Genomic DNA, 18,159 nt, shown 5'->3' on the forward strand with positions numbered 1-18,159 from the left:
TTTTCATGGTAGTATGGGCTGTGAGGGTTTGATACCTAAACCTTTCTTGTTGTTGAAATGCAAGCTCGCTGAATCGCAGAAAACTGCTGGCTAAGAAAATCCCACAATCCCAACCCGTGACATACATTTACGCCATGGGTCAGGAGAGGGATTTTGATGCATGCCCAGGAGCCGGGCCCGCACCATTTGTGGCTGACATCTGCTGGTAATGACCGACATCCAAGATCACTTGAATGTTTCTCATTTAACTGTATAAATGAGTGTACTAGGCCTGGTGCAGGTCGTGAATCAGCAGGCTTTAGCAATAGAGTGCCGATCTCATAGATTAATGTAATGGAAATGCATAACATTGATCTATATAAACAACTAAATAATTGCTCATAAAATGCCTCTAGAAGGGCCAAAAGTTTGGTTTCGCCAAATGTGGAATTTTTCTTACTATTCAATTATTACATTCCTGATTCTGTATGGTCAACACTAAAAAAAAATTCTATTAAAAGTGATCGAAAAGTCAATACTACGAAATATGGTACCTATAAAAACTACAACTCACTGTGCAAAAACTTAAAAATTGCGCTGGTCGTTTAAAAAGATAACTTGTTTGCTGGCTCCTAGATCCAAAACAAATTTGTCATGCCCTGGAATGAAGAATGCCCTAATAGGATACTTTAGACAACCCTTTTAACGCTTCATGGGTGAAAATGTGAACACTTGGATCAGGATGCTCAGTCCACTTTTCCTGGAGGAGAATAGCTATGCATCTGCAATCCCCATCACAGGCCCCTTCAAATTAACCCTACCCATTGACTGGCTGAGCATGCATTTCCTAAAGGGACAACAAGAAAAAGCAGGGACCAGGAGCCGTCTGAACAGCAGCTGCAGGGAATCAGGGAAGGGGAGTATGTTTTTGTTTTTATGTTTAAAGCACCCAGAGTCCATAACAAAAATATTTCTACCTCCAGAATACCCCCTTAATGCTTCAGTATCCCAATTAGTTCAACTGTATGCTTCTATCTTTATAGGAACAGTTTGTGTTTGACCCTTTTCTTTTCCAGCATGACGGTGTCCCAGTGTCCAAAGTTAGATTCATAAAGGCATGGAAGTACTTGACTGGTCCTCAACCTTAAAGGGGTACTCCCGTGGAAACCTTTTTTTTTTTTTTTTTTTTTTATCAACTGGTGGCAGAAAGTTAAACAGATTTGTAAATCACTTCTATAAAAAAAAATCTTAAAAGGAGTACTCCGGCGCACACTTTTCTCGTTTTATCCCGTCCGGGCTGCAAAATGAAAGAAAACAAACTTTCTCTTACCTGCCAACGAGCCCCCGATGCTTCAGTACAGGTGTTAGGTCCCCGGGCTGTATTCTTCTTACTTCCTGTTAGCCCGACACGTCACACAGAGCTTCAGCCTATCACCAGCCGAGGCGGGACATCGCTGCGGCCGCTGATAGGCTGAAGAAGCTCCGTGTGACGTGCCGGGCTAACAGGAAGTAAGAAGAATACAGCCCCGGAACCGAACACTTGTACCAGAGTGTACCGGAGCTCCGGGGGCTCGTTGGCAGGTAAGAGAAAGTTGGTTTTCTTTCATTTTGCAGCCCGGACGGGATAAAATGAGAAAAGTGCGCGCCGGACTACTCCTTTAATCCTTCCAGTTCTTTTTAGAGGCTGTATATTAAAGAGAAATCCAAAAAAGAAAAGCATTTCCTCTGATGTCATGACCACAGTGCTCTCTGCTGACTGCTGCTGTCCATTTTAGGAACTGTCCAGAGCTGGAGAAATCCCCATAGCAATCATATGCTGCTCTGGACAGTTCCTAAAATGGTCAGCAGAGGTCAGCAGAGAGCACTGTGGTCATGACATCAGAGGAAATGAATTTCTTTTTTGGATTTCTCTAGGATACAGCCCCTAAAAAGTACTGGAAGGATTACGATTTTTTTAATAGAAGTGATTTACAAATCTGTTTAACTTTCTGGCACCAGTTGATCTAAAAAAAAAAAAAAAAGTTTTCCACGGGAGTACCCCTTTAATGAACACATTTGGGAACAACTAGAATGGAGATTGTGCAGCATTAAAGTCTGACATAGGCTCTTTAGGATGAAGGGACAAATATTCCCACAGATGCAATCCAAAATCTTGTAGAAATGATAAAACACTCCATATTAATGCCTATGACTTTACAAGGGGATGTCTACTCTGAAAAGCTCCTGAAGGTGGGTACCAATATTTTTGTCTATAAAGTATATGTATAGTAGTATGGAGTTGCCATATTGTTCCAGCAGGATAAGAAAGGTTCCGGATTATCAGATCTTTTGGATTAGAGAACCACATGAGATTGCAGTTGTCTAGGTTATTAGACGTAATATATTTCCCATAATTAGTTCCTTTTACCTTCCGCTATTACTAGTCATCCTTGGTATATAGTGTGGGGTGCTTTAAAAACAAGGATAACATACCCGAAACATCTAATAGTACGGAATGTATATATTACATGTAATGGAATATAAAACGATATAAGAAAATGATACATTATAATAAGGGTATGCTATCTGCTCCTGGGAAAGCTGGGTGACAACTTACCTATCATTGTCTGGCAGTGTTTCCTAACCATAGCGCCCCCAGCTCTTGTAAAACTACAACTTCCAGCATGACCAGACAGCCGAAGGCTGTCTGGGCATGCTGGGAGTTGTAGTTTTGCAAAAGCTTGAGTCATCCTGGTTGGGAGACACTGTTATTGGAGGACGAGAATAATGACATATATGCACAGCTGCTATAGAAAAAAGAACCCATCATTTATAAAGAGGGACCCTGAATGTCAGAGACGAACCCCCTACTCACCATTTTGGTTGGTGTTTCTTTCCATCGGATACACAGTAATACAGTCTCTAAGCAACAGGGTCTCGCGAGATTTCACTTCCCTGTTTCCGGTTTGTTGGCGGTTGCTATGGGGATCTTGTATCCAGTAACAAGGCCCGTAGGGGTGAAGGTCTGGAGCATTTAGCTGTCATACTGCAGTCTGCCTGTAGATGGCAGCAGTGTCGCCGTGTGAAGGCTTCACGAGTTGTTACATCCTGTTTTGTATGTATTTTATGTAAGGTTTTTTGTTTTGTTTTATATATAGAATGTACCATACATTTCTAGTAATGGACCACACCTATCCTGAGAACTGGGGTTCTGGCCCCTGTTCCTGGACTACCTGCTGACAAATTAGCTGTTGTGAAACTACAACTCCCAGCAGCTTGTTCTAGTTGTTCACTGGAGACCAATAGGAGAATGTTATACCTACATTTTTTTCTTCCATGAGGATTCCTTTTGAATCACAAAAAACGGTTAAATTTTTGTCCTCCATGATGCATTTTTTGTGGCCTTTTTCCCTATAGTGTGTATTAGTATAGGCCTGTTACAGTGTGTCATTTTATTCTCTGTACAGGTCATGTGATTCAAGGTTTTCTATTGAAGAAATGTAGGAATAAATACCAGAAAGATATATGTACACATGCATTTTTTTCTGGATTTTTTGTTTTGTTTTTTGTTTTGTGTGTGTGGGGGGGGGGGGGGGGTACACGAGCGTTTGCTGCCATTTTCAAACACTGCAGGGTGAAAAAAAAGCCACAAAAGAAACACCATGATGTTGTGGCATTTTATATTTCCCTACTTACTCATACTTACCTAGCTAAGCTCCCCGCTGTTCCCCCGTAGTGTTGTCTTGTCTTCACCAGTGATTGGCTGAGTCGGCAGGTCCTGCAGCAAGCCGCTCATCTTGGGAGCAGAAGGAGAAGGAGCTGCTGGGGACCAGCAGTGAGGGCGGTGGCTTTGGGGGGGTTGGCATGGCTAGGTGAGGATGTGTTTTTTGTTTTTCTATTTCTGGTTTTGTTTTTTGTCTCCTTATGTTGGTGGCAGCAGGACTGTCTTAAGAATGCATCTGATATGCATGAGGAATTTTATGGGCATTTTTTTTTACACAGAATTGGGAAGAGAACATGTAACAGCTGATCATCTGGTTTTACAGCTTCCCCTGAAAGTGACACCAAAGTGCCGCCCGGGCAAAGAGGTTTACGCTATTTTTAACTGCTTCTTCCTCCGATGAATACATCTTCGTGCCCTGACTTCCCTTTTTATTAATACAGACATAGTAGTTTTTCTGGCTGCTGAACCTGACAGGGCAGAAATGCATTTGGAATACAGTGACCCCCCCGACCTACGATGGCCCCGACATATGATCATTTCAACATACGATCACTCTCAGAGACCATCGCATGTTGAAGGCAGCATCAACATACGATGCTTTTGTATGTCGGGGCCATCGCATAAATAGCTATCCGGCAGCACAGACTGCTTCAGCTGCCACTGGATAGCCGTTTACGGTGCCCCGTGTGGTCTGCTGCCGATCACTTACCTGTCCTCGGGGCTCCGGCGCGTCCTCTTCGGGATCCCTTCATCGTCGGATCCCTTCATCGTCGGAGCTCTCCATCGTCGTCATCATGTCGCTGCGCATGCCGTCCCGTCATTCAATAGGAGCGGCGTGCGTAGCGACATGATGGCGGCGACGGAGAGCGAGGTTGCCGGGGAAGCAGAGGCCTTGCTGGAGCATCGGGGACACCCCGGGGACGCAGCGACAGCGATGGACGGCGACATCCAGGGCAGCGGTGACGAGCGCTGACGGTCCGGAGCGGCGGGGACACGTGAGTATAACCTCCAATACCAGTGGTCTTCAACCTGCGGATCTCCAGATGTTGCAAAACTACAACTCCCAGCATGCCCGAACAGCCGTTGGCTGTCCGGGCATGCTGGGTGTTGTAGTTTTGCAACATCTGGAGGTCCGCAGGTTGTAGACCACTGTCCTATACTTTACATTGCACGGATCCCTCAACGTACGATGGTTTCAACAAATGATGATTCATTTGGAACGGATTACCATCGTATGTTGAGGGACCACTGTAGATGAATGTTCCATTATTCCTACTTCTGTGGTTATGTAGAAAAAACAAACACGTAACAACTACACACCCTGGGGGGGGGGGGGGGGACATAAATAATTGTTTAAAAGGTGCCCATGTAATGGCTACCCATATGGTATTGAGTAATATACCCAAAAACAAAGGGGCAATGTTAATATATTCCCAACTATGTGTGTGAACAAGGCCTATGTATAGACTCCAATCAATGATATATACCCAAAGAAAAGAAACTGAGCTATTTACACAAATATGTATGCAAAAAATATACAATCTTTATTAATACATAGTGTATGACATACAGTAAAACATCATCTTAAAAACACAAAGGAATGCGACAACAAAAGGTGGCAGCTTGGGACGTATACACATGAATACATGAATAACCACCAGTGTGTAAGAATTATGAGCAGTGTGGATAACCAAGATCAAAAAGTGTAAGACTATATCATAAAAAAAGGCCCATGCAATCTGTAAACATAAGTAGTAATAAGGGCATAATGACATAAAATATGTGCAGTGTTGCACATTCAAATACAAGGGCCAGAAAAAGTGCAAGCGCAGGATATAGTATGACTATATATTAAAGACTGGTCACATAGGAAAAAACGCCATATTACCTTAGAGCCGTGCGTCCCAGGATGCCGCCACCCCAACACGTGTTTCAGTCTGGAGACCTTCACCCCCGGACGAAGGTCTCCGGACTGAAACAAGTGTTAGGGTGGCGGCATCCTGGTACGCGCTGCTCTAAGGCAACAGTGTGGTTGGTATTAACATTTGTGATACAGCGTTTTTTCCTATGTGGCCAGGGTTGCGTTTTACGCAATGCACCTTACAATAATAATGACATGTTATTTTTATTCTTTGGATCAAAATTATTAAAGGGAACAAAACACTAGATTTAACCATATATTATGCTTAGCAACACTTTTTATATGGTGGAATCTTCATCATCCAGGTATGGTGAGGATATGAAGTTATAAAGTCTCCCCGGCTGCCCCATAAGTAGTCCTCTGGGCGGGGAGCTTTGCTTACCAGATCCCATCGCTCTGGCCATTGTGATAGCCTGCGTCACTGCTCTGCTACGTCTGTTTAGGTAGCAGAACGATGACACGGGCTGTCAATCAAACTGAGAGGGCATCACTACGGCCGGAGCGACAGGACCTGGTAAGTACAGCTGGAGGCAAACAAGTCCCCTTGGGATGGTGAGGGTAAATATTTTACCATTATATAACGCGTTGCTAAGCGTTATATATGCTAAAATCTAGTGCTTGGTTCCTTTTAAAGTGATATCCAGTATCCAGTATTATTCTACTGCTTTAAAATATAAGTAAAACTTTTTTTTAACTAAATAAGTGTGTTTAAAATGACCCTATTCTGACCCCCAATAACTGTCTTATTTTTTCATATGCAGTGCTCTATAAGGGCGTGCTGACAAACTGCTCCATGCAGTGGAGAAAATCAGGGCCCTATTCTGGAGATTGCAGCGGGACCTACCATTTGGACTCCCGTAATCAGACACGTATCCCCCATTCTGTGCTGGAATAACCCTTTAAGTCCTGAATGTACTGTTGTATGTGAAGGCAAAACATTACTGTCTTTCTAAGGCAGGGTGCACACCACTCTTTTGCAATACAGTTCCCGTATCAGGTTTTTGAAAGAAAAAAAACTGATTCCTCAAAACCTGACCAAACTGTATCAACGTGTGTACAAATTTTAATCCGTATACGATTGAAAACCATACACAGTTTGAAAAATGATGTCCGGTTCCATTCGTTTTTTGTTTTTCAAGTATACTTTTTAACTTTTCATTCCATTATGAATAAAGTTTCACTTGTTTGATTGAAATTCCAAGAAAAAAACTGTGCAAAGTCAAAAACAATATGGTGAAAACAGGATGGAACCGTACGCACATACGGTTCTGTATGGTTCTCTACGGTTCCGTACAGTTCCCATAGACTCCCATGTAAAAATATATATATACATTTCAATACGGTTTTACACCCAGACCAAAAAACGGGGTAGGCTACGGTTTTGGGTACGGCGAAAAAACTGGCAAAACCATACGGGATGCAAAACAGACACAACCTGATGCAACTTTTGGCATACGGTTTTCAATGGAGAGTCAATGTATACTGTTTACAATATGGTTCCGTATGGTTTTCAAATTGAAAACATATATGGGAACTGTATTGCAAAAACGTGGTGTGAACCCAGCCTAAAAGAAGCAACAGTATAATTAGGCTTCTTTCACACTACAGTGTATTCACCCGCTATTGTATATCCGTTATCTGTATTAACGGGTCATTAAAAAGCGTATGAAATAACGGGTGCTAACAGCTGAATAACGTCCATCAAAATAACAGGCATATTCATCTGTTATGACTCATTATAACATCCGTCATGTACTGTTATTTTTTGGCCGTTTTAACACCTCTGCCTACAGACTCCTGCAGCCGGGACTACTAGTACTCCCAACATGGAACAGACTTGTTTCCATGATGGGAGTAGTAGTTACCCAGCTGTGGGTGAGGAGGCTACATTAGTGTTTGTACTACTACCCTATCATGGAACAGACTCTGTTCCATGATGGGGGTTGTAGTACAGGGGCTGGGGTCTCACTTCTGAGACCCGATACGATCAGAAGTTATTAAACAGGGGAGCAGGTGGCATGCTCCGCTCCCCTGCGATGTACGGTGTATTTTTACTTTCACTTTTAAATTCCCCGCCGGGAGCCCTGAATGGCTGGCATTGAGGAGCCATACAGGGCTCCCGGCGGGGTTTTTAAACTACTGACCCCCAAATGTATGCCCCCCATGCATATTTATAATGATTCATTGGCCCCAGTGTGTTTATAATAATTAATTGGCCCCAGGGGGGCGTGGCTTGGTGCCTAAAGTGATGGCCGCACATTGAGAGGGCTCCTGCGCCTGTGGCCGCAAATTAGCTGCACACCCCGGTGACCCTGCTTTCATTAGATGGGGAAGACCTCCAGGCGCTACAAGAAGCCCACCTCCACTGCCCAGATGGCGAATATCCCACCTGGAGGCATCCGCCAATACTAAAGAATGCCTCCGGCCTCTGCATCAGCCTGCCCACCCACCATTACAGGCCCTGCACACGGCCTGCACTCCAGATCCAGAGGACTCACCTCGCTTCAGGAAGCGGACCCTCCAGCGCTCCTGTCCCCAGCTCCAGACCTCCAGGGGCTGCCTGCCCGACGACTGCCGCCAACTTCAGCTGCCCTGCTCGGGCTCCACAGGGCTCTCTGGTCTCCTGCGACCAGCGCTGCAGCACAGACTTCGCAGCTTCCTGTCTTGGGTGCCGCTCCTGCTGCGGCATCTGCAGCATCCTCAAAGTCGCCGGTCGTGGTGGTGAGTGAGTTCCCCAGCCTGCTAGCCAGGAGTCCCTGTCCTCTCGGTGAAGCTCGGCCACCCATGCCTGAGGGGCTTCTGCTCCCCTCCTGTCTCAATGTAGGGCCGCCATCTTGCGCCTCCCTAACGAGGGGTCTTCCTCCATCTACCTTCTGTCCACGGGGACAACAAGCCGACCCTTCTTCTCTGGCACCCCCCTCACCTGCTTCTCCAAGCCAGGGTTCAGAGTTCTCCCCCACCGAGTTGCCCACCTTACAGGAGACAGCACCTGGGCCTCCGGCTCCTGGGCCTGCAGCACATCTCCTCTTCTCCCCCATGGACCCCAGCTCAGCCTGCAGTGCACCCCCTGTATCTCCCAAGCCACAGACGGCCAGGTCCTCCAACAAGATGGCCGCCAGTATCTCTCCCCTATACTCCCAGGGGGGCACCCCACTCACTCCGGGAATTCGGTACCCCACCTCCCGGGATTCTGTCTTTATCTTAGGATGCCTTGCCAGAACCTAACCTCACCTGTTCCGGCCTTCCTGCACCCTCACCTTCTCTGCCTAATTTAAGTTTGGTCCTCTCCCAAATTCCAACCAAAGAGGACTTCCGTTTGCTCATTGTCAAAGTTAAATATGCAGGGTGGAAATTTTGTCCTTATGCCAAGATTTGCAACATGTCTCTGATCGGGTTGAGGGTCTAGAGGATGCTCATGATACCACTAGGACATACGTCACCCAGCTTCATGCAACAATTACATCTCAAACGGACTTTCTCTGTGATATACATGCCCATGTTGAGGATTTGGACAATAGTAGAAGACATAACGATATAAGGGGGTGAGGGGGCTGCCGAAGGCTACCCACTAGGAAGATCTCCATGTCACTCTAGAAGCCATCTTTAACCTTCTTCTGGGGGAGCCACCTTCTCACAGGATCAAACTGGACAAAGCCCTCCGCCCTAAGTCTACTACAGGCACTCCGAGATATTATCTGCTGTGCGCATGATTTCCAGGTCAAGGAGGCTATCATGGCCAAGGCTAGATCCCTTAAAAACTTTGACTTTGATGGGGCTCCCATGCATCTATTCCAAGATCTGTCCTGGCTGACGCTTAGAAAGCGACAGATGCTCAAACCCCTCCTTGCAGTTCTTCGCTCTCACCAGGTGCCCTATAGGTGGAAATTTCCGTTCGCTCTCCATGCCCGCAAGGATGGACGCTCTGCAGTTCTTCGCTCCTTCTCTGATCTCTCACCCTTCTGTTCCACCTTGGAATTGCCAGTGCCCCAGATGGTGGATCGGGACCTGACCTCCCCTCCTCCTCTGTCTCCTGTGCGGCAGCCTGTCCGGTCCCAATGGTCTGGGACTCAGAAGAAGTCTCCTCCCCGGGGGCCCCCTGAGGGCTCCCCCTTGAGATGATGTCTGTGGCCTCGTGCCTTCCCCATACTGCTCCTGACCGGGACTTTGTTTGATTTCTGGTCTTCTTGCAAATACGCTTAGAGTTATAATTTATCACTGAGTTGTCTTATTTTTGCTTTTTTCTACTGCTATAGTAATTTTGCATTTTTTTGATCACCTATGGTATAATTTAACTTAGCCTCTTGTCTTGATTACGCTCTTTTGCTTTGGCCTTGGAGTGTTGTGCTTGTCTCTTGATCAGTCTCTTGGTCACTCTTGATCAGTGTTCTCCCATATCCCCTCTAGAGGCTATAGCAATGGACTACCCATGCCTTGGTTTCTTGTCCACCCTGGTGGTCTTGGCCTCCGCATTGGCTGGTTGGTCAATTGTTCACTTTATTGCTTTGTACTATTTTTGTTTTGCCTTGTATGGTCTCGTCTGTTTGATGTTGGTCTGTCAGTCATTTAGTTGCCCCCTGTTTTCTTCCCTTCCTTGTTTTTCTTCCCCCATAGGTTCCGTTTTCCCCCTTTGTCTCTTCCAGGGTCCGGGTTTCACAGGCTCCTTCCATTGGTATCCTCTGGTCCATCCAACAGTTCCTGTAAGTATGTTCCTTCATTGGCTCCGTTACCATCTCCACATCCATCATGGTCAAGTGTGTCTCCCTGAACGTTAAGGGGCGTTTACTGCAACGGGAGTTGGTCTCGCTACGGGTTTATGTTGTTTTTCTTCAGGAGACACACTTTGACTGTATTGGATCTTTCCAATTCCTTCACCATCTCTATCCACAGGCCTACTCTGCTGTTTCTAATAGGAAAGTGGCTGGGGTTGCTATTCTCATCTCTCGCTCCTGCCCGCTTCAAGTCTCTTCTACCTTACTCGACCGACAGGGGCACTTCGTGGTATTGGAGGGTGTCTTGGTCGGGGTCCCACTGCTACTTTGTAATATCTATGCCCCCAACACAGCAAGGACTCTATGCAAGAACAGTATTTGTGATGTGTTGGGGGCATAGATATTACAAAACAGCAGTGAACAGTATTTGTGATAAGCTCCATAGGTACCCCTCCTCTGCATGGTTACTAGGGGAAGATTTTAATCTTATTTTCTCTTCTTCCCTGGACCATCACTCGGTCACGGCGGCTCCTCTTACTCCTGCCCAATTGCGCTCGGCTTCTATTTTTTGGCGGTTAATACGGGCTTCCTCGTTATATGATTTGTGGAGGATCAACCATCCGACGGAGCGCTCTTTTAGCTTCTACTCTCACCCCCATAAAACTGCATATGCGCATAGATTACTTCTTTGGTAACCTTCCCATGGTTTGCATGCTTTCTAAAGCTTCTCTTGAGCCTATCTCCTGGTCTGATCACTGTCCTGTTCTCCTTTCTTTCTCTTCCTCCCCTTCTCCTCTCTGGAGCTGTCATTGGCGTCTTAATGATTCTCTTCTTAAATTGATGCCTTCCCGGGAGTCAATCCAGAAGTGCCGGACTGACTACTTTTCTACTAACGAGTGTTCGATCTTTTCATAGGCCATTTTCTGCGAAGCTCACAAGTCGGTAGTGAAGGGACATTGCATTGCTCTGGGTGCCCGACTTAAATGTGACGCTCTGGCTCGCTCCCTGGAACTCTGAACACAGATTACATGCCTTGAGACTCTCTTACTGTCCTCTCCTTCTTTACCGATCCTGTGGCAATTGGTGGCTGCTCATGGGGTTGAGCGACAGCTGCTGTATGCCAGACAACATTTTTATGAAAAGGGTTATAAAACCCATACTATGTTAGTCAGGCGCCTACGTGAACGCGCAGTTACCCAGTCTCCCTCGGCTCTCAAAGATTCCTCTGGTGTTCTTCCTGCTGATATTTCTCGCCTTCTTGTTGACCACTACTCTGGTCTCTACTCCCTTCCTTCCCAGCTTCCGTCCGACCCGGGGGAGCGTGCTGCTGCTCTTGATTCTTATCTCTCCCATGCGGCTTGTCTACTCTGTTGGGAGCCGATCGTGAGGTTCTTAATGCTCCTATAACTGGGGAAGAACTCTTGGAAGTCCTCAAATCCCTTCCTGCTGGTCGCTCCCCAGGCCCGGATGGATTCACATATTTATATTATAAGACCTACTCCTCTACCCTTATCCCTAAGCTTGTTCCTCTTTTTAATTTTTTTATGGAGGGGGAGAGGATTCAGCAGTCTTTTTTGCACTCCTTAATTACTTTAATACCTAAACCTGGCAAGGATCCTCACGATTGCTCTGGTTATAGACCCATTGCCCTCCTTAACTCTGACTTGAAGCTTTTCTCAAAGGTTTGGTGGCCCGTTTTTTCTCATTTCTCCCCTCTCGGATCCATAAGGACCAGGTCTGGTTTAACCCTTGCCGCCAAGGCGGTGACAACACCAGGAGGGTGGTGGATCTTCTTGTCTTAATCAATCAGAGGTCTGTACAGGCGTTAATTCTCAGTTTAGATGCACTCACACTTCCTCTCCTACCTTCGCACTGTATAACGGTACCCGTCAGGGCTGTCCACTTCCCCCCTGGTCTTTGCTTTATGCATTGAACTTTCTCTCCCGCCCCTTGCTTTCCCTTCCTAATCTCTACAAAGCTCTTTATGCCTATGGTGTGGTTTCTGGCTATAAAGTTAACCTCTCTAAAACTGAAGCGCTACCTTTTGAACCATGCATATGGGCCAGCATTTATCATTGTAGGTGTAAGTGAAGCATTTTTTTTACACCTTTTTTGTGTGTGCTGGTAATGTGTAGGAGCACCAAATTTATTAAATGGTTGCAGAGCCTTTGATACATTTTGTGCAGGTACACATTTTCTGAACTCTCTCTCTCTCTTCACATATAGTGTTGCTCGCGAATATTCGCAATTCGAATATTATTCGCGAATATCGCATATTCGCGAATTCGCGAATTTCGCGAATATAGCGCTATATATTCGTAATTACGAATATTCTTTTTTTTTTCTTTTTTTTTTTTCTTCACAGTACACATCACAGTGATCACCCCTCTCTGCTTCCAGCTTGTGTGGTGTAAAGAAGGCTGTAATACTACTGTGTGAGACTGGCGTGCGAAAATTTGCATATGCGAAAATTAGCATATGTTAATCTTCGCATATGCGAATGTTCGCATATGCTAATTTTGTATATGCTAATATTCACATATGTTAATTTTCGCATACGCGAATATTCGCATATGCGAAAATAAAACGAGAATATAACGAATATGCGAATATTCGCGAATATATGACGAATATTCGTCCATATATTCGCGAATATTCGCGAATTCGAATATGACCTATGCCGCTCAACACTATTCACATACACCAAAAAGCTAAGTCTGGGCTGGTGTAATTTTAGAGACTTTTCAGTGGCTTTTCGCCTTTTACCAAAAAAGGCGCAGTTCATAAAACCCTTCCATATCATGTGTGTTGCCAAAATCAATGGATAGGAACTAAAAGTCAGCAGAAATGTGTAAACCAAAAGGTGCAAAACAGGTGCAAATAAATCCTGCTTGCGCTTCTTCTGCACCTTTTCTAGACACTAAAAACAATCTAAAGACAATGATAAACGTCGGCCATGGTGTAGAATAAATGTGCATGTTTTTAAAAGTCAGGAAGGTGTGCCACTTTTCACATGGTGTCGGCCTCAAAGATTCAGTGAAACATGTGCCAAAACACAGTGAATCGTGTTTGTTTAAGCCCTAGAAAAAGTTTTCATGCATGATGTCACACTCCTTTTGTGTTCAAGTCAGGTTTGTCATGTAATGGAAATTTCACTGAAGAAAACTTTTCAATGATATGTTGAAAATGTGATACCTCCCCTCAATATGTGGTTACTTCTAGAGCGGTCTTCACTGTTCCAATATATTAGGGATCCTACAAATGAGATACAAGATGTCTCCTAAAAAGCATTCCAGCAAAGTGTGTGTGCTAAAAGAAAATTCTCCTTACTGTATAAATCCTGCAGTGTGCCAAAATGGCTATTTACAACCACATATGGGGTATTGCTGTACCTATGTAATAAATGATGGCCTTTTCTTCTACTACCCATTGTGAGAATTAGAAATTTTGTCCTAAACAAGATATTATGGGGAAAAAATTATTGTTGCTATTGTTGTTCATCATTTTAGGACCACAGTGTACTTATCTTTTTATGGTTACTTCCAGCAGGATAATGCACCATGTCACATATCACATTATCTCATACATGACAATGAGTTCACTGTACTCCAATGGCCTCCACAGTCACCAGATCTCAATCCAATAGAGCCCCTTTGGGATGTGGTGGAACAGAAGAATAACATTATGGATGTGCAGCCAACAAATCTGCAGCAACTTTGTTATGTCATCATGTCCATATGGACCAAAATCCCTTGGTTTGGTTTCCACACAGGTTTTTTTTTTTTTCTTTTTTAAACTGCCACTGCAGTTCTTGAGCCAAAGTCAGAAATGGATCCATAAGGGAGGAGAAGTATAAGTCCTTCCTTTATATTTCCTATTCCTTCTGAATACACTTCTGGCTTTGGCTCAAAAGATGCACTGGCAGTTTAAAAAAAAAAAAAAAAAAAACGCCAGAAAAAAACAGTGTGGAAAATTAGTCTAAGGAATGTTTTTAGGACCTTTTAGAAAGTTTTCAATAAAAAAAATTACAGCAGTTCTGAAGGCAAAAGGTGGTCCAACCCAGAACTAGCAATGTGTACCTAAAAAAGTGGCCAATGAGTGTATGTGCTGACAATATAAATGGGGTGGAAGATATGTACCGCTGATGTGGATCAGGAGAGGGTAGCTATTATAATTGTTCTTTCCATTCTCAGTGCATTCCCCTAGTATAATGCATACAGAAAATGTATATACATGTTGCTATATTACTATACTGAGTAACAGATAATGAACAGGATAATATTTGCCAATCATAGAATTTATGATGTTCCATTTCACTTGGTCCCTGAGTTGATATGAAGCCTATGACCTTCACTGCCCAGCGATGAAGGAGTTAAGCCATGCTTGGCCCTGGAAAATAAGGTGGTGATTGTGGAGATGAATTGTCAGCTCACACCTCTCCTCTGCAGTCAGCGGTTGTGACAATGTGTGATCAGACTTCTAATTCTGCTGGTTTCAGGTCCCAGAACCCCTCCCTCAGCTGAGCTCACAATTATTCCTCCTTCCCACAGAGAAACATGTGCCCTGCCTGTCAGACTGCTGGCATCACATGGTTTGCTGATATTGGTACTCTTGGTATTCACCCTGTGTTAGGGAAACATTTGTATTCTATTCTCCTATGCTGCATTGCCATGTTTTGGGGTTGGCACAGTAAATGCAATACTGTATTACCATGTAAAACCTTTAAGTTTTTTTTCCACAACTATATCAGATTGGGCGGGCATGGGTAACTGCTAAAAACCCCACTGATCAACTGATTGAAAAATCCAGAGCAGTAAGTGCTTATTAGTCACTTCACCATATATCATGTAGTGGCTGTGCCTGGTACTGCAATCAGTCCCATTCACTTGAATAGGGCTAAACTTCAGAGAGTTGTAATTCCCTTTAACCAGATGATCTGGCATTCTAGATAAAGAGGTAAACAATATGGGAAGAAAAATCAAGCAATTACACTGGAGCCTCCATAATATAGCAGCTTCCAGAACCCCATTTCCACCATATGCAGTCCTAAAATAGGCTTAAAAAAGATGCCTTAGACCTGGACCCTTAACCAAAAAAGGCATAGTAAGAAGATTTGCCAACCTTAAAGAGGTACTCCGGAGGAAAACAGTTTTTTTCAAATCAACTGGTGCCAGAAAGTAGCTCCCACCATCACTTTTTTTCTTTTTTCTGTCCCTGCCTATTACCCATCTATCCCTAACCCCCTCCCTGCCTTTAATTATTATTTTTTACATATTAAAAATGCCTGTTTGTCTGCCTGGTAGTGTGCTCACTACCAGGCAGACTTCCCCAGCATGCACCACGTCACTGATGCCTGCTGCGGCCGACACTTCCGCCCTTAGCTCACCTATACAGGGCGCCTCCAACTGTTTCCCCACTGCAACTCCCAGCTTGCCCTGACATCTATTGGCTGTCAGGGCATGCTGGGAGTTGTAGTGGGGAAACAACTGGAGGCACCCTGTATAGGTGAACACCGGATCTATGATGGCCGCACATACCGCTCCCCTCCGCGCAGCCCGCAAACCCCCCCCCGCCCCGTTGCGCCGCTCAACTTACTCCCCCTTAGTTCAACCATTCAGAGTACCCCCACCCCGCCGTGCAGCCCGCAACCCCCCCAGCCCCGCCGCTCCGCTCAACCCACTCCCCCTCCCGACCCCCCTTAGTTCACCTATTCAGTGTTCCTCCAGTTGTTTCCCCACTACAACTCCCAGCTTGCCCTGACATCTATTGGCTGTCAGGGCATGCTGGGAGTTGTAGTGTGGAAACTGGAGGCATACTGTATAGGTGAACACGCAACCCCCCCCCCGGCATAATACTTTACCTTGTCCCCGGGAGCCTGCGCGCATCCACTTCCTTCAAAGCGCTCGCTCCCGCCTGTTGACAGGCGGAAGCGAGCACCGCAGTGACTGAATTTCGACTCATTGCCAGGCTTAAATGAGTCGAAATTCTGTAGTGACGTCACTGCCTAATGCATTCGGCCACTAGGAGGGCGACCCCTGGTGGCCGATTTTAAAAGTTATTTTAAACTGGTTTAAAATCACTTTTTTTAATTAAAGTATATTAGAGATATGTTGTAGTACTAAAGTACTACAACATATAACATTTTTTATTTCATGACAGTGCCCATTTAAACAGATTTGTAAATTCTATTTAAAAATCTTAATCCTTCCAGTACCTGTCAGCTGCTGTATACTGCAGAGGAAGTTGTATAGTACTTTTCAGTCTAACCACAGTGCTCTCTGCTGACACCTCTGTCCATGTCAGGAACTGTCCGGAGCAGGAGAGGTTGTGCTATGGGGATTTGCTCCTGCTCTGGACAGTTCCAGTTCCTGACACGGACAGAAGGGGCAGCAGAGAGCACTGTGGTCAGACTGAAAAGGAACAACTCAAGTTCCTCTAGAGTATACAGCTGCGAAGTACTGGAAGGATTAAGATTTTTTAAACTGAAGTAATTTACAAATCTGTTTAAATTTCTGGAACCAGTTGATTTTACTCTTTTTTTCCACCGGAGTACTCCTTTAAGGCACTATGGCATTGCTATGTGGGCACCTTATGGTGATCTTATTTAGTCACTTTAGCATTGTCACTTTACACAGATCTTGGGAACATCACAGTTTGTTGTCTTTGGTTTTACTTTGTAGTGTAGAAAATCCTTTCATGACAAAAATGCGAAACTCCGCTTTGCTACATCTGTAAAGTTTATTCACAGCAGCCATTATATTTTAGTTGCTTATTTTATTATGTAATGTACAAGTGTGGGAGCTCTACGTAACATATAAGAGACCTAAACCGAGGATACTGCATTGCACATACCCGTGTGCCAAATAGATACTGATTTAAAAAATGGAAAAATAGCAGTCCTACTAGGCTAGGAAGAAAATTTAGAATAAGGCAGAATAAATAGAGATAAATAAGAAAGAAAGGAAGTGTCTGATAATAAGATATAAATTATAATTACATTTATTGAATAATACTGTGAGGTCTGGGGCAGGGCCCTTGCCACAGACAGTTCACTAAAATAGAATGGTAAAAGTTAGTTATAAACATTTAAAACATGACGTTAAAATAGTATTGCACTTAAACGGTTTGCATATCCACCATTGAAAAAGGGGACGCTGCTCCCCGAAACGCGTCTGGTCCAAGACTGCCTTTGCACAAGAAGTCGGGACTATTTGGATTATCTGCCCTCCACTATTGGTCTTTTACTGCCCTCTCAGCTTCTCCCCCCGCCGTCGGGGTAGAGAGGGATCCCACATCAAAGACCTCCAGCGCTGCCACACGCTACAAACTAACATAACCTTTTCCAGCAGACTACGCAATAACCATCTGTACCGGACATCTTCACCTCTCCTACACCTTCCCCGTGCTGCCGGGGCTGAGAGGCATCAATCCGGATCACCGTTAAGCGCTGCTGTGCGCATATGACTGCTTTCGCCGGAGCCGGTAAGAGGCACTAAGTTTGATCTATTTTTCTGACTTTGATCTATTTTTCCTCTTGTACTTTGTCCCTGTGCCGTCAGGGTATAGAGGATAGATCTTTAGCACTACTGCGCATACAAGTATACTCAGTGGGCTCGTAACTGCGAGCCTCCAGCGCTGCAAAAACTGTTTGGACATATCCTATTACATAAAATGGACTATAAAACCCCACCATTGTCCCACCGTTTAAATGCAATACTATTTTAACGTCATCATGTTTTAAATGTTTATAACTTATTTATTTTATTATGTATTTAACATTAATACTATGTGCAGACTATTGTGTCTTGTCAAAAAGCGCAATTTGACTTCCATAGAAGCCCATTTAC

General features: G+C 44.6%; 2 protein-coding genes across 3 annotated transcripts in view; one reads left to right on the forward strand and one right to left on the reverse strand.

Moving 5' to 3' along the window:
- The window catches only part of GAS8 (growth arrest specific 8), a 36,203-nt gene extending 33,236 nt beyond the window's left edge, over positions 1-2,967 (reverse strand). Inside the window, exon 1 of the mRNA XM_056525961.1 lies at positions 2,834-2,967. Coding sequence (XP_056381936.1) covers positions 2,834-2,836 — 3 coding nt within the window. The 5' untranslated portion in view covers positions 2,837-2,967. The remainder of the gene's footprint in view (positions 1-2,833) is intronic.
- The window catches only part of DBNDD1 (dysbindin domain containing 1), a 59,058-nt gene continuing 43,836 nt past the window's right edge, over positions 2,938-18,159 (forward strand). Inside the window, exon 1 of one of the 2 annotated variants that reach the window (XM_056525967.1) lies at positions 2,938-3,073. The gene's annotated coding sequence lies outside the window, so the exon portion shown is untranslated. The remainder of the gene's footprint in view (positions 3,074-18,159) is intronic. The other variant, XM_056525968.1, reaches the window with a different exon arrangement.

Source organism: Hyla sarda, chromosome 6 (genome assembly GCF_029499605.1).
Source record: "Hyla sarda isolate aHylSar1 chromosome 6, aHylSar1.hap1, whole genome shotgun sequence".
NCBI lineage: Eukaryota > Metazoa > Chordata > Amphibia > Anura > Hylidae > Hyla > Hyla sarda.